Genomic DNA, 22,851 nt, shown 5'->3' with positions numbered 1-22,851 from the left:
ACATTTTAGCAGGAGCTCCAAATTCTTCCAAAATCCACAAACATGTACTTCTTTTCAAAAGAATTAAACAATAACCTTAGGGTGGGAGGAAAAGGCGATGACAGAGGGTGAGATGGTTGGATGGCATCACCGACTCAATGGACATGAGTTTGAGTAAACTCTGGGAGTTGGTGATGGACAGGGAGGCCTGGTGTGCTGCAGTCCATGGGGTCGCAAAGACTCCGACACAACTAAGCGACTGAACTGAACTAAACTGATGATATGTATAATTTAACTATCTTGAATAACATAAAAAAAAGAATATACTTATTTTCTTTTAAATTTTAAATCTATGATAGACATAGTTTTTTTCAAATGATTACTTCAACAACAAACAATTTTTCTTTCATTTCTGGTTTACTGCTGCTGCTGCTGCTAAGTCACTTCAGTCGTGTCTGACTCTGTGCGACCCCACAGACGGCCTCCTACCAGGCTCTTCTGTCCCTGGGATTCTCCAGGCAAGAACCTGGAGTGGGTTGCCATTTCCTTCTCCAATGCATGAAAGTGAAAAGTGAAAGTGAAGTCACTCAGTCGTGTCCAACTCTTAGTGACATCATGGACTGCAGCCTACCAGGCTCCTCCGTCCATGGGATTTTCCAGGCAAGAGTACTGGAGTGGAGTGCCATTGCCTTCTCCATTCTGGTTTACTAGACATCATAAATCCAGGAGGGATGTTACATATCATAATTTAATCATGAATTTGTGGCTAAAATCAGATGGTTAAATTTAGTAAACTATCTTAACAAATTGTTCTGAGCATATTATTAGTGTATACTATCTGCATATGGGCAACTGCCATTATCGATAACAGAAATCTATACTCACCTAAAGTTATGGCTTGTGAGGTATTTAATGACGGCTGGTTTGATGCGAGCAACTCCTCCCTGGCTGTGGTTTCCTCTCCCCGTTATCACAGAGAGATAGGGCTTACCACCATTCTGCTTAAATTCTGTTACAACAGAAATTGGAACAGTTAAAATTTATCTATCTTACATTCACAACAGAAAACAAACCTTTACTCAAACACATATGAAATTGTTTTCATGAGGATTTAAAGATTTATTACTTCAAAAAGTCCTACACTGATGTTTTTAAATGTATGTTTCATCTATACTTTTAAGTATAGAAGCTTCATAGCAATTGATCCACCTAAAGACTTGAGTGGAACTTCTCCTGCGGGGAGAGAGACATGCATGTGCTACCAGAATTTCTCTCTGAAATAATGATGACAACAATAATATTAACGATACACACATGGATTCAGGCATCACTTTAAGTGACTTATATTTATTAACTAAGAATCTTTATAACAACTCTACTAAATACTCTGAAGCCAGACAGCTTTGGTCTTTATTATAAGCGGCTCTGCCACTAACTGACTGTGTATTGGGACCATGGACAAGTTTCTTAGCCTATCTGTGCCTATTTTCTTGTCAGTAAGATGGGGTATGAGGCAACTGCTTTATAGGCTATAACTCTCAGGAATAGCCACTAGCAAACTCACTAATTATAGCATGGACTGCAGTCTTACTGTTAAAGATAATCAATTATTAACTTAAGAAAGTCTTTCAAATAGATGATTTTAAAATATAGAATGAACCTGAGCCTCTTAAAAGACCATAGCTCCTGCTTTGGAAATGAGCCTGTGAAAATAAAGTATATAAATCTGAAAGTAACAGCTACAATAAAATAGCAACAACAAAAAACCTGTTTATAATATGAATTGATTTCACAATTCAGTAGATATTTGCTCCTCAGTTTTAAATAGCACAAGTTATGACCTTTAGCATAAAATACATATACCCATAAATATTCCATACTCTGTTCATTCAGCTGCCATAAAACTCTGCTGCTGCTGCTGCTAAGTCACTTCAGTCGTGTCTGACTCTGTGCAACCCCACAGACGGCAGCCCACCTCGTCCCTGGGATTCTCCAGGCAAGAACATTGGAGTGGACTGCCATTTCCTTCTCCAATGCATGAAAGTGAAAAGTGAAAGTGAAGTCGCTCAGTTGTGTCCGACTCTTAGTGACCCCATGGACTGCAGCCTACCAGGCTCCTCCATCCATGGGATTTTCCAGGCAAGAGCACTGGAGTGGGTGCCATTGCCTTCTCCAGCCATAAGACTCTAGCAGATCCACAAACATTGGTTTTCAAGTCTCATATCTCCAAGGCAGTATTTAGTCTGGAATTAAAGTGGACATGTTGCTCTTATATTTATAATTCCTATTTAAACTCATCTAAAGCATTTCTCAGATTTCTTATGATTTCAACTAGATATATTTCAGTACATATTTTAAAAGATAAAGACTCTCTAAAAAAACATAACCACGACGCTTTACTGTCTGAGCCACCAGGAAGAGTCAATCACATCTTATAAAGTTAAAAATAGTTCCTTAAAGTTTCTAGAAATGGCTAAAAATTTCCCCCAATAGTCTCAAAAACTGATTTGTTTGAATCAGGGTTGAAACATGTCCACATATTGTATTTGGTTGATATATTTCATAGGGCATCCCTGGTGGCTCAGACGGTAGAAAATCTGCCTGCAATGCAGGAGACCAGGATTTGATCCCTGGGTATTTGGTTGATATACCTCTTAACTTATAAAAGGTTCTTCTACCCCCTGTGTGATGGGGTTTTTCAATTTGTTGGAAAAATGAGATCGTTTATCCTAAATATTTACAGTCTGGATTTTGTATCCCCATGGTGTCATCTAACATGTTCCTCTATTCCCTACAAATCTGAACAAAGCAGTTCAGTTCAGTTGCTCAGTCGTGTCCGACTCTTCGCGACCCCATGAACTGCAACACACCAGGCCTCCCTGTCCATCACCAAAGCCGTAGTCAGATCTAAAGTCAGATCTATCTGCTTCTAGTTATTTGGGGGCAGAAAGCTTCATGGGTAGTTGTGGTATATATATATTTCAATCAGAAGACACAAAAGGGTCTGATTTCTTTTTTTTAATAATTCATCCCTAATTTTGACCATCATCTTTTACAACTACAAGCAATGCAGGACAGAGCCACATATTGTTCCCCTGGACACTTGCCTGTTCAAAAAATACTACCATCTGGTGGTGACCAACCATAATTACAGGTCACCACAGGTAGCGTGCACAGATGGGCTTTGGCTTCCAGACAGAGTTTGTATCTTGGGTCTGGCCAAGTATAACCTTAAACAAGTTATTTAACTCTTTTATTCTCATAATTTTTTCTACTGAAATAAAATTCACCTAACATAAAATTCACGATTTTAAAATGTACAATTCAGTGTGTTTTAGTACATTACAATGTTGTGCAACCATCAACATGATCTAATTCCAGAACATTCCATCATCTCAAAAATAAATTATGTGCCAGTTAGCAGTCAGTCTCCATCCCTGGCTTTCCAGTCCAAGAAAACAAAAATGAACTTTCTGTTTCTATGGATTCTATTCTAGACAATTTATATAAATGGAAATCATATAATATGCAGCCCTTGGTGTCTGGCTTCTTTCACACTAGCATAATCCTTACAAGGTTCATCTGTGTTGCAGCATGTGTCAGTATTTCATCCCTTTTTATGGCTTAATTATATTCCACTGTATCGATATTGGAGAAAGCAATGGCACCCCACTCCAGTAGTCTTGCCTGGAAGATCCCATGGATGGAGGAGCCTGAAAGACTGCAGTCCATGGGGTCGCTGAGGGTCGGACACGACTGAGCGACTTCAATTTTACTTTTCACTTTCACTCTTCACTTTCATGCATTGGAGAAGGAAATGGCAACCCACTCCAGTGTTCTTGCCTGGAGAATCCCAGGGATGGGGGAGCCTGGTGGACTGCCATCTATGGGGTCGCACAGAGTCGGACACGACTGAAGTGACTTAGCAGTATCGATATACCACATTTTTTCCATTCACCAGTGGATAGACATCTGGGTTGTTTCCACCTTTGGGCTATTATGAACATACATAAGTTTCTGTGTGGATGAATTGTGTTATCATTTCTTTTGTGTACAAGCCTGGGACCAGAACTGCTGGGTCATATGGTAACTCTATGCTTAACCTTTCAAGGAATGTCAACCTTTTCCACAGGTTGCACCATTTAACATTCCCATCAGCAATATATGAGGGTTCCAATTCTCTGTATCCTTAGTAACACTTACTATTTTCCACTTTATTAAACTTACTAAGTCATCAGTTTTCTTATCTATAAAATGAGAGGAATATCTACTCTTTATTCAGTCACTTATTCAAAAGGTTTTTAAAGTGTTGAATGGAAAGCAGAATATACAATAATGATTCAATAATTATCTCTGATTCAATTATTGGCCAAAAAGATGGGCATTTAATAATCAATTATAGGGGCTTCCCTAGTGGTTCAGTGGTTAGGAATCCACCTGCCAGTGCAGGGGGCCTGGGTTTGATTCCCAGTCAAGAAAGACGCCACATGCCGTGGAGCAACTAAGCCCGTGCATCACAGCTACTGAAGTCTGCACACCTAGAGCCTGTGCCCCACAGAAGAGAAGCCATGCCAATGTGAAGACAATGAGAAGCCTGCACACAACAATGAACATCAGCCCTCACTCATCGCAACTAGAGAAAGCTCGCATGCACCTATGAAGACTCAGCACAGCCCGCATGCAAAAAGCCAATTATATAAGAAGCTTTTTATCAATGCTGTGATACACAGGAGTACTAGCAGAAGTTTTTAACAGCCAGCCTAATTTAGTCTGAAAGTCAACAAGCGGTAACATAGATAAACATAAAGAAATGGAAGAGCAACAATACACAAGACAAGGATAAAGACACAGGGCAGAAAAAACTACGTAGGGATGTGGGGATTTATGCTAAATGAAATGTGGCAACCTTATCACAGTGCTAATTATGTAACTAGTCATTCACTATCATCTATTCTACTAGATAGCAAACTCCATAAAGACGGTAATTGTGTGTCTTTTTCGCTGCTTTATGTTTGATGTCAAGAATATACAAGATCATCAAGTTTTTACTGAGTAAATGATGTATTCATCCTCTATAGACAAAATATTCCCTTATAATACTTCTATATAGGACTTTTTCTTTTCTCTAGATTAAATAATGTATTTATCTCTTTTAATCTTTGTTGCTGTTTTCTAGATTTTCTCTAAGATTTTCAAAATTATATTTAAAAAACAAGTGGGGGAGGAAAATCCTCTACTCTATCAAAGAATGTCTGCTAATAAACCTTCCTTCCTTGTATGAAGGAATACAAATTATAAAAACACCATTATGGAACCACCAAGAATACACAGAAGAACTGTACAAAAAGGATCTTCACGACCCAGATAATTACAATGATGTGATCATTCACCTAGAGCCAGACATCCTAGAATGTGAAGTCAAGTGGGCCTTAGGAAGCATCACTACGAACAAAGCTAGTGGAGGTGATGGAATTCCAGTTGAGCTATTTCAAATCCTGAAAGATGCTGCTGTGAAAGTGCTGCACTCAATATGCCAGCAAATTTGGAAAACTCAGCAGTGGCCACAAGACTGGAAAAGGTCAGTTTTCATTCCAATTCAAAGACTGGAAAAGGTCCGTTTTCATTCCAATTCCAAAGAAAGGCAATGCCAAAGAATGTTCAAACTACCACACAATTGCACTCATCTCACACGCTAGTAAAGTAATGCTCAAAATTCTCCAAGTCAGGCTTCAGCAATATGTGAACCGTGAACTTTCAAATATTCAAGCTGGTTTTAGAAAAGGCAGAGGAATCAGAGATCAAATTGCCAACATCCGCTGGATCATCAAAAAAAGCAAGAGAAATTCCAGAAAAACATCTACTTCTGCTTTATTGACTATGCCAAAGACTTTGACTGTGTGGATCACAATAAACTGTGGAAAATTCTGAGAGAGATGGGAATACCAGACCACCTGATCTGCCTCTTGAGAAACCTGTATGCAGGTCAGGAAGCAACAGTTAGAACTGGACATGGAACAACAGACTGGTTTCAAATAGGAAAAGGAGTATGTGAAGGTTGTATATTGTCACCCTGTTCATTTAACTTATATGCAGAGTACATCATGAGAAACGCTGGGCTGGAGGAAGCACAAGCTGGAATCAAGATTGCCGGGAGAAATATCAATAATCTCAGATATGTAGATGACACCACCCTTACGGCAGAAAGTGAAGAGGAACTAAAAAGCCTCTTGATGAAAGTGAAAGAGGAGAGTGAAAATGTTGGCTTAAAGCTCAACATTCAGAAAACTAATATCATGGCATCTGGTCCCATCACTTCATAGAAAATAGATGGGGAAACAGTGGACACAGTGGCTGACTTTATTTTTCTGGGCTCTAAAATCACTGCGGATGGTGATTGCAGCCATGAAATTAAAAGACTCTTGCTCCTTAGTAGGAAAGTTATGAAAAAAAAAAAAAAGAAGGAAAGTTATGACCAACCTTGACAGCATATTAAAAAGCAGAGACATTACTTTGCTAACAAAGGTCCGTCTAGTCAAGGCTATGGTTTTTCCAGTGGTCATGTATGGATATGAGAGTTGGACTATAAAGAAGGCTGAGCTTCTTTATAAAAAAGAATTGACTATAGAGAAGAACTGATGCTTTTGAACTGTGGTGTTGAAGAAGACTCTTGAGAGTCGCTTGGACTGCAAGGAGATCCAACCAGTCCATCCTAAAGGAGATCAGTCCTGGGTGTTCATTGGAAGGACTGATGTCGAAGCTGAAACTCCAACACTTTGGCCACCTGATGCGAATAGCTGACTCATTTGAAAAGACCCTCATGCTGGGAAAGATTGAGGGCAGGAGGAGAAGGGGACGACAAAGGATGAGATGGTTGGATGGCATCACCGACTTGATGGACATGGCTTTGGGTGGACTCTGGGAGTTGGTGATGGACAGGGAGGCCTGACGTGCTGCGGTTCATGGGGTCGCAAAGAGTTGGACGCGACTGAACTGAACTGATGGAACCACCAATAAAATAACTGATTCAGACAAGGATCATAAATGGATGCTAAAATCGTAAGGCAAAATGAGAACAGCTGTATGAAAACAGTTATTCACACAGTCACAAAGAATCAATCACCAAAATTTACTAACTGACTACAAAGGGTGAAAAGGTACATTTACAAAGCAAAATCTGATATGATAGAGTTCTATATCTCAGCTAAGAAATCAAACTTAATACCACCAATAAGGGAAAACTGACCATATATGTCTTCTAATGAGTTCACCAAGGATGACCTAACATCACCTATGCAGCATTTTTACCAAGAAAATTTTAAACCAAATCTAGCCGTGAAGAAACAATCAGACAAATTTAAATTGTTCGACAATTTACCAAACGACTAACTTGGAATCTTTAAAAATGTCAATGACATGGAAAACAAAAATTAGACAAAGGAACTACTCTGTATCACAGGAGGCTACTGACTTGGGACCATCAACTAAAACATGGGATGCATGACTGAATCCTGGATTGGGGGTAGAAAATGGCACAGCTACATAAGGCCTTTCCATACAACTAGAAAACACTAAGTATGGCCTGTATATTAGACAACACTTTGTTAACAATGTTAAATGTCTTAAAAGTCATCATGTATTGTGATTGTGTCAGAAAATGAATTTGTCCTCAAGTGATAAACATGCTGAGGTGTTCAAAAACAAAGCACCACAATCTTTAAAACTTATTCTCAAATGGTTCAGCAGAAAGCTATTTTAGAGAGAGAAAAATGTGGCCAAATGTTGACTGGTCAGTCTACAATTCATTCAACTTCTCTGTGTGTTTTAAATTTTTCAATATAAAAAGCTAAGAAAAAAAGATAGTGATAAGAGTAGACATATATATTGATATGCAAAATAAAAATGCCCATCAACAGAGAAATGGGCACATTATGACATGGTCACACAATACTATACAGCAGTTATAATTAAAAAAAAAAAAACAATCCATTAAGATGAGTAGATCTTGAAAACTAGATTGGGTGAAAATAAGGAACTTGGCTGATGATACAGTGTAACTCCATATATGTTGATTTTTTAAAACTCACAAAAGGAACAAATAGACTGATGATGAATGCAAACTGAAGGGTGGTGATTTCCACCAGGAAGGTAAGAGAAAAAAAATAAAGAAGCACATACAGGAAAATGTTACCACTTGTTACTGTATACTCATGGGTACAGAGGTGTTCTTGTTTCAGTCTGCAACCTTTTCAACATGGTCTGCATGATAAAAAGATGAATTCTCAACCTTTTATATCAATTATATTTAATCAAGTATTGAACTAATAATACAACTGTGTTGAACTGATAAACTTATATAACATATAGTATAAAACTTTCTAAAATATATATAAACGAATTAACCGGAATACAGCTATCAATGACAGAGCAGTATGATGGAACCACAAGGAATAGCTGAGGCATGGATTTTATGTCTCCACAATAAAATGGAAGATAAAAAGAAAGTCAAGTTGAGAATTCAAAATATCCTAGCAGTGGTAAAAGGAGATGATTCCCTAGTATTAGATGATTCCCTACTATTTAGTCTGGGTACTACAAAGATTGAATTTTCCTAAGTGCTACCATCTGGTGATGAAAAGGAAACAAGATAATAAACCAACAAGATACTTTAATGTATATGAAGTACATAATACGATTTTAAGAGGCAAGCAGCAGCTTTCCTATTGACCTGCAAAGACTAAATACAAGCAGAAAGGGAGAAGGGCACACCATTATAATGCAAACACTCAGAAATCCTGAATTTATGATAATTCTATAAAAATCCTATTTACTTCTATATTTTATTAAATCCTTATTTACTTCTGTATTTTATTAAATATCTGTTGAGCAACTGACATCTAATAAGTATCTAATAGCTCTAGTAAATGTCTATGAACAAAGATGTGTAATATTACTGAAAGGTCCAGAGAATTCTCAGATTACATCATGCCCTCCATTTGAGGCCCAAAAGTTGGTCTGACATATCTACATGCCCAGTATAACAAAGGAATACAAACATGACTGAAGCAGGAAAATAAAAATGTTAATGGACAAGGCAGTTAGAATTCTTTCCCAAGGTTTTCTTGAAGAATAAGTCTAATACAAACATCTATCAGTATGGCACACATATCCTTAGCCTGCACATTCAGACTCCCTTGAATTTGCAAGTTATATCAATATAAACAAAGATATACTTTCTATTGAAATTGTGTAATGACTACAGTCCTACCTTCAGTTTTCTGCTGTAAAACTGTCGTCAAATGTTCTATAGCCTCATCCACATGCAGCCCATGGAGGTCTAGAACATTCTGCGGCAATAGGGAGGCATTGACTTTCTCAAATATCTCCACGGCAGCAAGGTGATTAGCTTCTTTCATCTTCTGCTCATGGAGACTACCCTTTAAATATAAACATATCACCAGTGATCACTTTTCGTATCTGCTACTTAGTAGACAATGAGAAAATAAATAGTGCCCCCAGTAAAAAGAAGAAAAAAAAAAAGGAAAAATTAATCTAAAATTTTTAATGCAATAGGCTAATATGCAAAAACGCACCAAAAATTTAGGTGGATTTCAGTGAACTAATAACATAGTTCTTAAACTACTGGATCATCATTTCTAACACATTCTCTGATCCAAAAATCATAGAAGAGGGACACAAATAAACAACATCCATCTCAAGAAGGAATCAGTGGTTTACCTTTTGATAATCCTGAGTCTCAACCCTCTTAACAACTTGAAGTTACCCCTGAAGCCACCCCTTAAGGTCTGCTATTGTTGTTCACTAGGTAATACCAGTTTGATACTTTTTCTGCTCAGTCATAAAAAAGTAAGCTACGTGGAACCACAAGAAAACAAAAAGTCAATCAATCAGGTTTCCTTTAATAATATGCCGAATGGGGTCACAATGAATCAGACACGACTCAAGTGACAGAGCACATGCATGCCAAATGAGCCTAGGTAGAAATTCTACTTCCCTGAAAGATATTAATGTAACTTTCTTTTCCTGACTATGAAAAGTGATACCTAACTAAAAATTCAAGCATGACAGAAAGCACAAGTTCTCTGTAATCCCACCTGGGAAGGTAAATACTAACATTCCACTGTGTTTCCTCCATAAAATTTGTAACTGTTTAGAAGTAGTAGTGAATGAGAGAACCCAACCTAAAAGAGATTAGGGACTGTTGGAATTCTCAGACCATACAGTTCTTATGGAATAGGCTACTTTACATCACTTATAGAATATAATCTACATTCCCCAGAATAACTTCATCTAGTCACAGTATGAGTATTATCTCCTTCAAGATTATTCAGACATCATAGATGACAAAGACAAAAAGAACTGACCTGCTGGGCATAAAATGTGGCAACGTTTTTCTTCCCCATCCGATAAGCTTCTTTTGCCTTGCTGTAGCATTCCATCCTCTTCTGCTGGTGCAGGAAAGCCTCTGCCCTGTAGTCATCATACTCTGGGTACTCAAAGTCCTGGAAAGATGGTTCACTTGGTGTATCTTCAGTTTCTTTCAATTTCTTTGCCTGTAAGGCGTTACACAATAAGTACAACCCAAAGAAAAGAACACACAATCTTTACCTTCAAAATCTGTACATGAAAACTGGGCTCTACTAATTTTTATCTTTCTTCTTAAAAAAACAGACAATATTTCCCTACCGTCTTCCTAGTAAGTAATGCACTTGTCAACCATCATTAACTTTTTCATACCACTGTAACCACTCTTATCCAAGGAGATGTTAAAAAGTTCTCTAAAACTATTGAAATAAAAAAATCAAGCCAAAAGAGAGAATATAAAATATTCAAAGAATAACATTCATTTATCTAATGCAATATTTTCCAAATTTTAGTTTGGAAACCCATTCATAGGGTCAGTCCAATCACTGAAGGAAGTAATGGCAAATTTCAATTTATATTTTAAAAAACCAATCAATAAAATAATTCAATAATATTCTTTTGAAAACAGAAGAGCATATGGAGTGACCATGCCGGATAGTAGGTAAAAATCATAAGGAGGTTCATAGGGCAATTTCAATCCAACCAACTAGCCACTATGGTAGTGTTGACTTTTTGAGCTTTCTGAAATATGATCAAGTAGCTGTTAGCCATATGGAAACTTAAAGAAACTAAAGTAAATAACTCTAATTTAAAACATGAGATCATGAAAATAATTATGCAAATTCGCCTCAACACTAAACCAAATAAAAAATAAAATAAATGTATCACGACATTCCTAACTCATTACTAGAGTCAAAAATCTGTAAATATATTTTTATTTTTGCAACCAATACCCACGACTCTCCCTTACCTAAGAATATTCATAGGCCCTACATCCTTATGTCATGCTCACTAATAATCATACTACTGTTTAACTATTTCATATTAATGTTTAAATAGTCTATAAGTATATAGCTTGTATCCTGGATAAAACCAAAGATTTTGCAGAGAAGGGATTAAAAAAAAGAAAACACTTTTTATGACCTTTGAAAAGCCATAGTGCCTAATACTACAAATATAAAAAAGTCTCTATTGGTATTTATACTAAAAAATGCAAATCACATTTGGTTCTCTGGGAAGAGACCCTTCATTTCTTATTTTTAAAAAAGAAAAAAAACAGGGAATTCCCAGGCTGTCCAATAGTTAGAATTCTGTGCCTTCACTGCCTAGGCCCGGGTTTGATCCCTGTTCATGGAACTAACATCCCACAAGCCACGTGGCAAGGCCCAAAAAAAGAAAGGAAAAAAGAGAAGGTATATAATGAGAGCTACTCTCATTTTAAAATGAAACCAAATTTTATTTTTATATCCCTTTCATAGTGATATGGTTTACTATAACTTTACTAACTAGGGCCAAGTGAAACATGCTTCCTAAGAATTCACAAGCCTGGTGGGCTGCAGTCCATGGGGTCTCGAAGAGTTGGACACGACTGAGCGACTTCACTTTCACTTTTCACTTTCATGCATTGGAGAAGGAAATGGCAACCCACTCCAGTGTTCTTGCCTGGAGAATCCCAGGGATGGGGGAGCCTGGTCGGCTGCCGTCTATGGGGTCGCACAGAGTCGGGCATGACTGTAGCGACTTAGCAGCAGCAGCAGCAGCATTCTCTTGAAAGCATGATGTACTGTAATATTAAAACCATTTCCAAAGGTAACAAACTTGCAAATTTCATTAACAACTAAAGGGAAAAGGTACTAGTATTAAGAAAACACAGTTTTAGATAAATGTTAGTTTCTTGAACAAAACTGGGAAACCAAAATGCTACTGGTGTCATGATACTCTCTTTTAGTATCTCTGGTCCTTTGAGGTCCTGGGATATCAAAGACAGACTGTTCTGCCCACAAATCTTAACAGTATTTTTATCAGTGTTGTGACATCTGCCTACATTTTTTTGAGAAAGACTAAGTATAACTTATCTCCAGTATAACTTATTCAAATTTATGTTTTGGCCAACATGTACACAACTCACAAACTCTTTCTTGATTCCAACATCTTCTAACCATCTCCCACTTTCAGCAAGCACACTTCCCAATCACTTCCTCTACTGCCATAATGACCAAGAGTGCCTTGCTCTATTATCAGGAGAAAAAGTAATCTTTATTCCCAGTCTGGCACTGAAGGTCTCACCATCATCTTGCACTCTTTGAATCTTGTAACATATTACACCTATCCGTGATGAACACAGGCATCAGTTGTGCCACATACTTCCTGCTCCGTGTACACACTAACAGATAACATACTATTCCTATCCATGACACACACAGCCATCAGTGGTACCACATACTTCCTGCTCGGTGTACATACTACCAGATCACATGAACATCAAAATTACCCAAGTCCTATCAGCTAAATTCTGGTGAAATAGTCAAAGAAAAAAAGGAGCACACAAGTTTATCCATAAGTGGTCTTATCAACAAGTAAAGCAGGATGATTGAGTAGTGTTTTAAAAAAAAAGTCTAAAACTAATACAAGATTAATATATAAAATCAATTGTATTTCTATTTGCAGTGGATAAGCCAAAAATAAAATTAAGAAAACAATTTCATTTACAATGGCATCAAAAAAATAAAATACCTCGAAATAAATTTAACAAAACTCATGTATAACTTATATTCAAAACTACAACACACTGTTGAATGAACTTAAGAGGAACTAAATAAATTGAAAGGTACTTCCACATTCACAAATTGGAAGACAGCATTGTTAAGATGGCAATATACCCCAAATTGACCTGCAGACTCAGTACAATCCCCATGAAAATTCCAACTGGCTTCTTTGCAGAAACTGACAAGCTGATCCTAAAAGTCACACAGAAATGCAAGGGGACCAGAATAGCCAAAATAATCTTAGGGGGAAAAAGGAACATAGTTGAAAACTCACATTTCTCAATTTCAAAACTTACTATAAAGTTACAGCAGTCAAGACTATGACTATGGTACAGGCATAATGACAGACATACAAAACAATGGAATGAAACTGAGAGTCTAGTAAAAAATTTACAGTCAATTCATTTCCAACTAGGGTGCTAAGAAAATTCAATGTGGAAAAAATAATCTTTGCAACAAGTGGTATTGTGATAACTGAATATCCATATGCAAAAGAATAAACTTGAACCCCTACCTCACACCACATACAAAGATCTAAATGTAAGCACTAAAACTATAAAAGAATTTAAAACTATAAAACTAAAACTATAAGAAAACTTGGGTGTAAGTTTGATGACTTTGGATTAGGCAATAGTTTCTTAGGTGTGACATGAAAAGTACATCCAACAAAAGAAGTGAATTGAAAAAAAAAAAGAAGTGAATTGCACGTGATCAATTTTTAAACTTTTGTGCTTCAAAGTACATCCGCAAAAAAGTGAAAAGACAACCCTTGAAATGGGAAGAAGTCTGCAAGTCATATGTCTGAAAAGGGACTTGCATGTAGACTATATAAAAACTCATACAACTAAAGAAATTTTTTTTAATTGTAATGGGCTACGGATATTAATAGACACTTCTTCAAAGAAGATATAATACAAATGGCCAATAAGCACATCAAAAGATGCTCAACATCACCAGCCATCAGGAAAATGCAAATCAAAATCACAATGAGATACCACTTCTATATTAACTATGTCTTTTATTTCTTATATTCTGATGCTTTGACATGAGGCCTTGCTAATCCCTAGAGACAAAGCCCCCACCTTGGGGTTAGCTAATTCCTAGAGATTGGAAACAATTCACTTGCTGGCACACTTTACACATGCAAACCATCCAATCTAGAACCCATACCCACAACCACTTCCATTATGGGCTCTCACTCTCTGGCCACCATTCACATACCCTAATCACTGAAGCCAGGTACCAGAAAACTAGGAACAGTTCCTATGCTCCAGAGTCTGCTGAAATTATTCAAACTAGCCAATCCTGAACCTACTTATCACCCTGTTTTGCCAAGTCTTTTCCACAGAAACCACAATAAAAGGCTCTTGGGCACATTTCCCCCTTCTCTCCTTGTCTCCTTGACCCTGGTGATTCCTCACGGGGCTCTGGGTGGTAGGCCATACCTCTTGCTTCTGTAACTATAATAAACTTCTTCCTTCATGTCATTTCCATACCTGGTGTCTTACCATACCTGATTAAAACAAATCCCAGGTATCCATCAAACAACTTCACTTCTACTCAGATGGCTTTAATCAAAAAGACAAGATGATTACAAAGTGTCATAGAGGATGTGGAGAAATTCTAACCCTCATACACTGCTGATGGAAACAAAAGAACGTAACCATCTGGGGAAAATGCTTGGCAGTTCCTCAAATGGCTAAACGTTTCTGGGCTTCCCAAGTGGCTCTGCCTGCAATCAGGGAGACCCAGGTCTGACACAGTTATACTCTAAGACCCATCATACTGCATTCCATAGTTATTCAATTAAATCTCATACATTTCATGTGTAGTCTACACAAGAAAAGTTACAGAAATTCAAACGTTTGTCATATACAATGACACTGAAGAAAAAATATAATCCGCTATAAATTCATTATTTTGAGCGGATATTATTAGCCAAATATGCTATTATTGGTTAAATTTCCAGTCTACAAAAAATGGTGAGAAATAAACATTCATCTAACAAATCAATTATATTTCATACATAACTATTTTTACCATTATTGTAAAAAACTAAGAAGCTCTATACCTTTTTCTCCTTAGACTTCTGTGCAGTATGAGAAGTGATGTTCTCATTTTGGTGAACAAATTCTGGTGCTACCACTGTTTTTACAGGGTCTCCTTCAAGAACACAATTTAGAAATTGCACTGTGTGTTCTAATGAATAGCTGTAGAGAGTTAAAGTACAAATATGAGGTCAGTGAATTAAAATAAAAGTTATGTGGAAACATTAACAAAGGCAACCTTTAAAACATCTTAGAAGAATACGAAAAATTGGCTCACTTCTTAGTTTTAAACATCAAAATTAAATGCTCGTTGTGCATCTCAAGACTCAAGAATGAACAGAAAGTGTAAAGTTAAGAGGCTCTCAAAAATTAATTTTTTAAATGAATACCCCAAAGTAACATATTAATAATTAATTCATATTCTTATATTTTATTCCAGGTAGATTTTCCACAACACTTTCTTTCCTCTTATCACACATACTTAGTCCCATCTGAATTCACACGTTTCAGCTTCCTTCATACATGAAAAACAGACAATAGATCTTTACGCTAAGATCATATTCTGTCAAATTTCACATTTTACTTAAACCATGGGGTTCCAGTCAAAAAAATTCTAAGCAGAAATATGGAAAGGAAAAAGTAAAAAACTATCCTACCTCCCAACACTACACCATTTAAGCATATTTTCATGGTGATACTACATTATGTGGAATATGAAATGCTACAAAAATTGACAAAAGCCTGAAACACTCATGTTCCCATAAGCAAAGAAACTCTTTCCAAAGCAAATTATAAATGATTTTATACTTATTACTTTTCATGATTCTGATCTCTTCCAAAGGCTAGATAATGAAGAGCTGACCACAAAGGACTATTTTTGAAATGCAATACTTATGCAAAATACTGTGATATTTTGCTATTCTTCAATTTATTAAAGCAACCCCTGAAGGGGAATCATTTGGGACTACCAATTCCACTTGAGCACTCTCATCTTACTGCCTAACATATACTCAACAAATAGGAGTTTCTTGGGGGCTAGAAATTGCCAGAAATTGTCCACATCCTAACCAGTCCTTAAAATCACTTAGTTTGCCCACTTTTAGGGCTAGAAGCCAGGCTTCCCTGGTGGCTCAGACAGTAAAGCATCTGTCTACAATGTGGGAGACCAGGGTTCGATCCCTGGGTTGGGAAGATCCCCTGGAGAAGGAAATGGCAATCCATTCCAGTACTATTGCCTGGGAAATCTCATGGACAGAGGAGCCTGGTAGGCTACAGTCCAGGGGTCGCAAAGAGTTGGACACGACTGAGTGATTTCACTTTCACTTTCAGGGCTAGAAGCCAGTCTCCACCACAGGTGTTGTTAGGAGTATATGGTTCTGGAAGATTACACTGCAGGCATATAATGCAGTAAGTAACTGACTGAACCTTCTCCAAGCCAGGCTTCAGTGATACATGAACCGTGAACTTCCAGATGTTCAAGCTGGTTTTAGAAAAGGCAGAGGAACCAGAGATCAAATTGCCAACATCTGCTGGATGATCGAAAAAGCAAGAGAGTTCCAGAAAAAACATCTATTTCTGCTTTACTGACTATGCCGAAGCCTTTGACTGTGTGGATCACAATAAATTGTGGAAAATTCTGAAAGAGACCACCTGACTTGCCTCTTGAGAAACCTATATGCAGGTCAGGAAGCAACAGTTCGAACTGGACATGGAACAACAGACTGGTTTCAAACAGGAAAAGGAGTACGTCAAGGCTGTATACTGTCACCCTGTTTATTTACCTTATATGCAGAGTACATCATGGGAAACACTAGGCTGGAAGAAGCACAAGCTGGAATCAAGATTGCCGGGAGAAATATCAATAACCTCAGATATGCAGATGACACCAACCTTATGGCAGAAAGTGAAGAAGAACTAAAGAGCCTCTTGATGAAAGTGAAAGAGGAGAGTGAAAAAGTTGGCTTAAAGCTCAACATTCAGAAAACGAAGATCATGGCATCTGATCCCATCACTTCATGGAAAATAGATGGGGAAACAGTGGAAACAGTACCAGACTTTATTTTCTTGGGCTTCAGAATCACTGCAGATGGTGACTGCAGCCATGAAATTAAAAGACGCTTACTCCTTGGAAAGAAAGTTATGACCAACCTAGATAGCATATTCAAAAGCAGAGACATTACATGGCCAACAAAGGTCCATCTAGACAAGACTATGGTATTTCCAGTGGTCATGTATGGATGTGAGAGTTGGACTGTGAAGAAAGCTGAGCGCCGAAGAATTGATGCTTTTGAACTGTGGTGTTGGAGAAGACTCTTGGGAGTCCCACGGCCTGCAAGGAGGTCCAACCAGTCCATCCTACAGGAGATAAGTCCTGGGTGTTCATTGGAAGGACTGATGCTAAAGCTGAAACTCCAATACTTTGGCCACCTCATGTGAAGAGTTGACTCATTGGAAAAGACTCTGATGCTGGGAGGGATTGGGGCCAGGAGGAGAAGGGGACGACAGAGGATGAGGTGGCTGGATGGCATCACCGACTCGATGGACCTGAGTCTGAGTGAACTCCGGGAGTTGGTGATGGACAGGGAGGCCTGGCGTGCTGTGATTCATGGGGTCACAAAGAGTCGGACACGACTGAGTGACTGAACTGAACTGAACCCTTCTTATCAGGGTGAAGCTAACACTACTGCTAAGACAAGTATCCAGCTGTTGGCAGACAAATGGAGGATCACTGAATATCATAATACCTACCCTTGGGACCTGACTGATCAATCATTCTGAGTACTGAAAGGAAGTACTCAGTCCTCTAACCTCACCTGGGACCCACAACTCTGGGTAGTTTCACATCAGACCTTCTTGCCCTAGGTTCCCACAGAAGAGAGTTGCCATATGCCAGCACCAACCCTCCTAACCTCCAATGCCTGGGGTATTTTAACACATAATTCTAAGAAAACAGCTGCTCAGGTAACAAAAATAAATAGAAAATTTGTGGGCTGAAATAATATCACGAAAAACTTGATTCAAGTGACATATTTAGAACTCTGCATACTCAGCAGAGAATATTCTTTTTCAAAAGCACCTTCATGTAATATTTATAATAACTGATCATGTATTAAACCATAAAGAAAATTTCAAATTCCCAAAAGCAGGACTCTCTCAGGCTGCATTCTTATGCCTCAACACAACAAAACAAAATAAACAGTAACCACCACCACCACTACCATCACCACCAAACTATCAATCCATTTAGAAAATTTCAAACTCTTGGATGAATGAGAAAATCAAACTGAATTAGATTTTTACAGAAAAAAATGAAAGTACTATATATCAAAATCAAAATATCACATATATATATCAAAAGCATAAAATAGAGAAAAATTCATACCCTTAAATATATTTGTTATCAAATACTGAAAGGAAACAAACTAACCAAAGAATTGAAGATATGTCAACACATTTAAAGAGAAAGGAACCAACAAAAATAGAAAGCAATTATCAAAAATAAAAGCAAAAATAATAAATGATTAGAGAATATAAAACAGACTTTGATCAATAAACCAAGAGCTTGCTCTTTAAAAGGGGCATTCTGACAAACAGCAAAAACAAAGAAAACAGAAAAAAAAAAATCTTAGGAAAGGAAAAAAGGATATGATCAAATACAAAAGAATAGTTTTAATTATCACAGAATATTATATATAACTTAACAATAATAAACCTTAAAATCAAGGTAAAACAAATGGTTTCCTAGAAGACAAACCACCAGAAAAGACTCACAGGAAAAAAAAAAAACAGGCAAATATTTGAATAAAGCAATACCCTTAAAAGGTAGTGAAAAATTCTAAAAGACTTCCCTAAAAAGGCACAACCCCAGAATCTTCAAGGTACCAATATTTAAATTTTCCAGAGCAAGTTGCTCAGTCGTGTCTGACTCTTTGTGACCCCATGAACTGTGTCCCTCTAGATTCCTCCGTCCTCTGGAATTTTCCAGGAAGGAATACTGAAGTGGGTTGCCATTTCCTTCTCCAGGGGATCCTCTTAACCCAGGGACTAAACCTGCATCTCCCGCATTGCAGCTACATTCTTTACCATTGAGCCACCAGGAAAGCCCTTTTATTAAGCCAAATACCAAATAAAACCCTAAAACCAAATCTGACAAAGACAACAAAGAAACAGAAAATTACAGACTAATCTCACTTAATAACTGTTGCAAAAAGCCTGAAATCAATTCTGATATTGCATTAAAGGAAAAAAACAAAAATATGAGAGAATTTTTATTGTAAAAATTACTGGTGATTGACATGAAATATACTAGTAAACTAAAGAAAAAAATCTGTATTAGAGTCTCCAAAGAGCCTAAAAAGGCACCTATTTAAAACAACTCTTGCTAAAATAAAAATTTAAGGAATACATTAAGATCAAAACTATGTATTACTCAAACCAGAAGCATTCCCAACACAGCAAACATCAGAACACACTATTACACTACAATATTGAAAATAAAATTTAGGACCAAATGGCTCAATGGAATCAAAGAGTCAATATAAGAAAATGTATATTTGAGAATGTGAGAAATATTAGTGGCTATATTTTATATCAGTGTGTAAAGATGACCTGTCTACCCAGTTTGTCATTCACCTATCTACCCAGTTTATCATTCAGAAAAAAATTAAGTTAAATCTCTACTTCATACTAAACACACAAAAATGTTAGGTAAATTTTTTAAATTTCACTATTAAAAATACTGAATGATAGTCGAAGATCCTGTGTGCTCCAGCTAAGATCTGGTGCAGTCAAATATATAAATTAAGAAAAATAAAGTAAGGGCTTCACTGGTGGCTCAGTGGTAGAGTCCACCTGCCAACACAAGGAGACATGGGTTCGATCCCTGGTCTGGGAAGATCCCACATGCCTCAGAGCAACTAAGCCCATGTGCCACAACTATTGAGCCTGTGCTCTACAGCCCAAGAATCACAACTACTGAAGACTGTGCCCCACAACAAGAGAAGCCACCGCAGTGCGAAGCCTGCATGCCACAAGTAGAGAGCAGCCCCTGTTCACCACAACTAGAGAAAAGCTTGAGCAGCAACAAAGACACAGGACAGCCAAAAATAAATAAATAAACAAAATTATATATTAAAAAGTTTCTTTAAAAAAAAAGCAAATTTAAAAATAAATATTGGAATAAATATGGAATAAATTCCATAATGTTGGGGTAGGGCAGATTTCTCAAAAAGAGTTAAAACCCCAAACCAATAAGAAAAACAATTTTCTGATAAAACATGAATTAAAAAATGTTTCTGACCAATGAGATTTTATCAAGAAAATTTATTATAATCTATATTAACAAAGATAACTACACATTATAAAGAATTCTCATAAATGTAGAAAGAAATACAAAGAGCCAAAAGAAGACAGGCAAAAAGAAGCAATTTAATAGAAAAAGAAATCAATGGGAAAAAAGCTCAACCTCACTAATAATAAAAATTTAAGCAACAGTGAAGTATTTTTCCCAAAAAATTAAAGATTCTTAATGTTTAGAGCAAGTTACACAATCAGTGCATATAAGTAATATGGAAAGCCCTTATAAAAGGAAATTTGGCATTAGCTATAAACATTTTTAGTGTATCTACTCTGAATCAGCAATTTCACTTTTAGAAACTAGCTTACGATAACATTCACCCATGCACACAAAAATGTATGTTCAATGTTGCTCAGTGCAACATGGTTTCCAACTTTTCTTATAGTCAAAAAGCCTATAAACAGAGCATGTTTAAACAAACGACAGTACTTTAAGAAATCACTTTCAGAGTACTATGGAATACTCTATAGACATTAAAAAGAAAAGAGTATTTATTCTGTCACAAAGTATGGACAGAAAAAATAAATAACAGCAAAACTACAAAATAGTATATAAAACACAATCTATATATATATATATATATATATATATATAGTCAACAAAATAAATAGGTACACGTGTACGCATACTTAGTATATGAACACGAGAAAAAATTGAGGAGGAATATGAACCAATTGACAAAAATTCCTCACTTTCTACATTACTGCATTTAAATGGTTTATAATATACCTCTATTATTTTTGTTATCAGAAAAAATAAAAATAAGAGATTAAAATGTATGACATACACTTTCAATCACATCACAACAGAAACTGCAGACAATCCTTCTAGTACTCACTTGTGGTCCTTGAAAATGTCCACCAGGAAATTTTGGTTAATGGCTGGAAATATCTTAAAGAGTTGCTTCTCCTTTAGCTTAGTGGCACAATCTTTCTCAAACATAAGCGTCTCCCTTTTCTAAAACAAACAAAAAAGACAAAACTCATTCTTACTATGGAATTTACAATACTAGTTATGCTGATCCAAAACCACGGTTATTTCATTGCAAAAACACTAATAATTTAAAAGTAACCACAGACTTTCTTCATTGATTAAAGGCTGAAAATAGAAATATAAGTATTCTTGCACTGTTTATTTATATCCCATTTTTTACTAAGTATTCGAAGCTGCTTATTAATACACAAACATAATCACACATATACATATATATGTGTGTGCATGTGTGTATATATATACTCTCACATATGACATATGTGCTGTGTCGCTCAGTCGTGTCCAACTCTTTGCAACCCTACGGACTGTAGCCCGCCAGGATCCTCTGTTCACAGGATTCTCCAGGAAAGAATACTGGAGCGGGTTGCCACGCCCTCCTCCAGAGGATCGTCCCAACACAGGGATTGAACACAGGTCTCCCACATTGCAGATGGATTCTTTACCATCTGAGCCACCAGGGAAGCCCACATTCGATCATATATTACACATATAAAAAGGGTGAAGTATATACATATAAACAGGATATAAATAAATGAAGAAATCAGAGAGTAGAGAAAATAAAAGTAAGAATACAGGATAAAGCTAACAAGAAAATTAGTATAAATAAATGCATGCTACAAAATCCTGTACAATTCCTAAAGGTGGGTCACAAATTCAGTTCTGAGCTTCTCAATGGCCAAAGCAAACGAGAAAACAAAAGATTCTCAGTGTCCATGAAATAAAAAATCAGCTGCTCAGGAGAAGAACAGCTTTTTCTGGTACTGAGACCTGAAAGAAATTTCTCACATGGGTCCTCATAAAAGGGACACTGTGTGATGCTGTGAACAACGTCCTTAAAAACACATTCTCCTCAATGGGCAGAAACTACAACATACAAATGAGGTGCAAATTCAGGTTGACAGAAAAATCCACATTAAAAATTTTTTTTCACAAACATATTTATTCCAAAGGAATTGTATGAGAATTGCTAAGTGTTATTTTTTCAAAGTCGTATTTGGATTGTTTAAATTGCCAAACCAAACAGGCTTTTCTAACATGTGCTAATTTAATTCTAATTAAGGATTATAGTAATCATTTGTAAAGGGATTTCTAACTCTAAGACAATTTGTTAACATTATGATTTAACTATGTAATATTTCTGTTTATTCCAAAAGTCCTAGGGTCTAAAAAATAACTTCCTATAAAAGTTCAAAGGGTATCTGAAAATGTAAAAATTACAATAATTTGGGACAGTCCTAGAATAGCTATTGGTTTTGAAACCTAGCCATATTTAGGCCATTTATAATATCAAACAACAACAGAAAAAGAATCACAATAAGCAACAACC

At 36.7% G+C, this 22,851-nt stretch overlaps 1 protein-coding gene across 1 annotated transcript in view; it reads right to left on the bottom strand.

Moving 5' to 3' along the window:
• Positions 1-22,851, bottom strand: part of N4BP2 (NEDD4 binding protein 2) — a 57,011-nt gene that overhangs the window by 4,194 nt on the left and 29,966 nt on the right. The window contains exons 11-15 of the mRNA XM_068975029.1: positions 21,370-21,488; positions 15,199-15,337; positions 10,362-10,550; positions 9,245-9,413; positions 865-988 (exon numbers count right to left, since the gene is read on the bottom strand). Of these exons, the coding sequence (XP_068831130.1) occupies positions 865-988; positions 9,245-9,413; positions 10,362-10,550; positions 15,199-15,337; positions 21,370-21,488 (740 nt within the window). The remainder of the gene's footprint in view (positions 1-864; positions 989-9,244; positions 9,414-10,361; positions 10,551-15,198; positions 15,338-21,369; positions 21,489-22,851) is intronic.

The sequence above is a fragment of the Capricornis sumatraensis genome, chromosome 7 (assembly GCF_032405125.1).
Source record: "Capricornis sumatraensis isolate serow.1 chromosome 7, serow.2, whole genome shotgun sequence".
In the NCBI taxonomy this organism is placed as follows: domain Eukaryota; kingdom Metazoa; phylum Chordata; class Mammalia; order Artiodactyla; family Bovidae; genus Capricornis; species Capricornis sumatraensis.
This window is presented reverse-complemented; position numbering and strand designations above follow the sequence as displayed.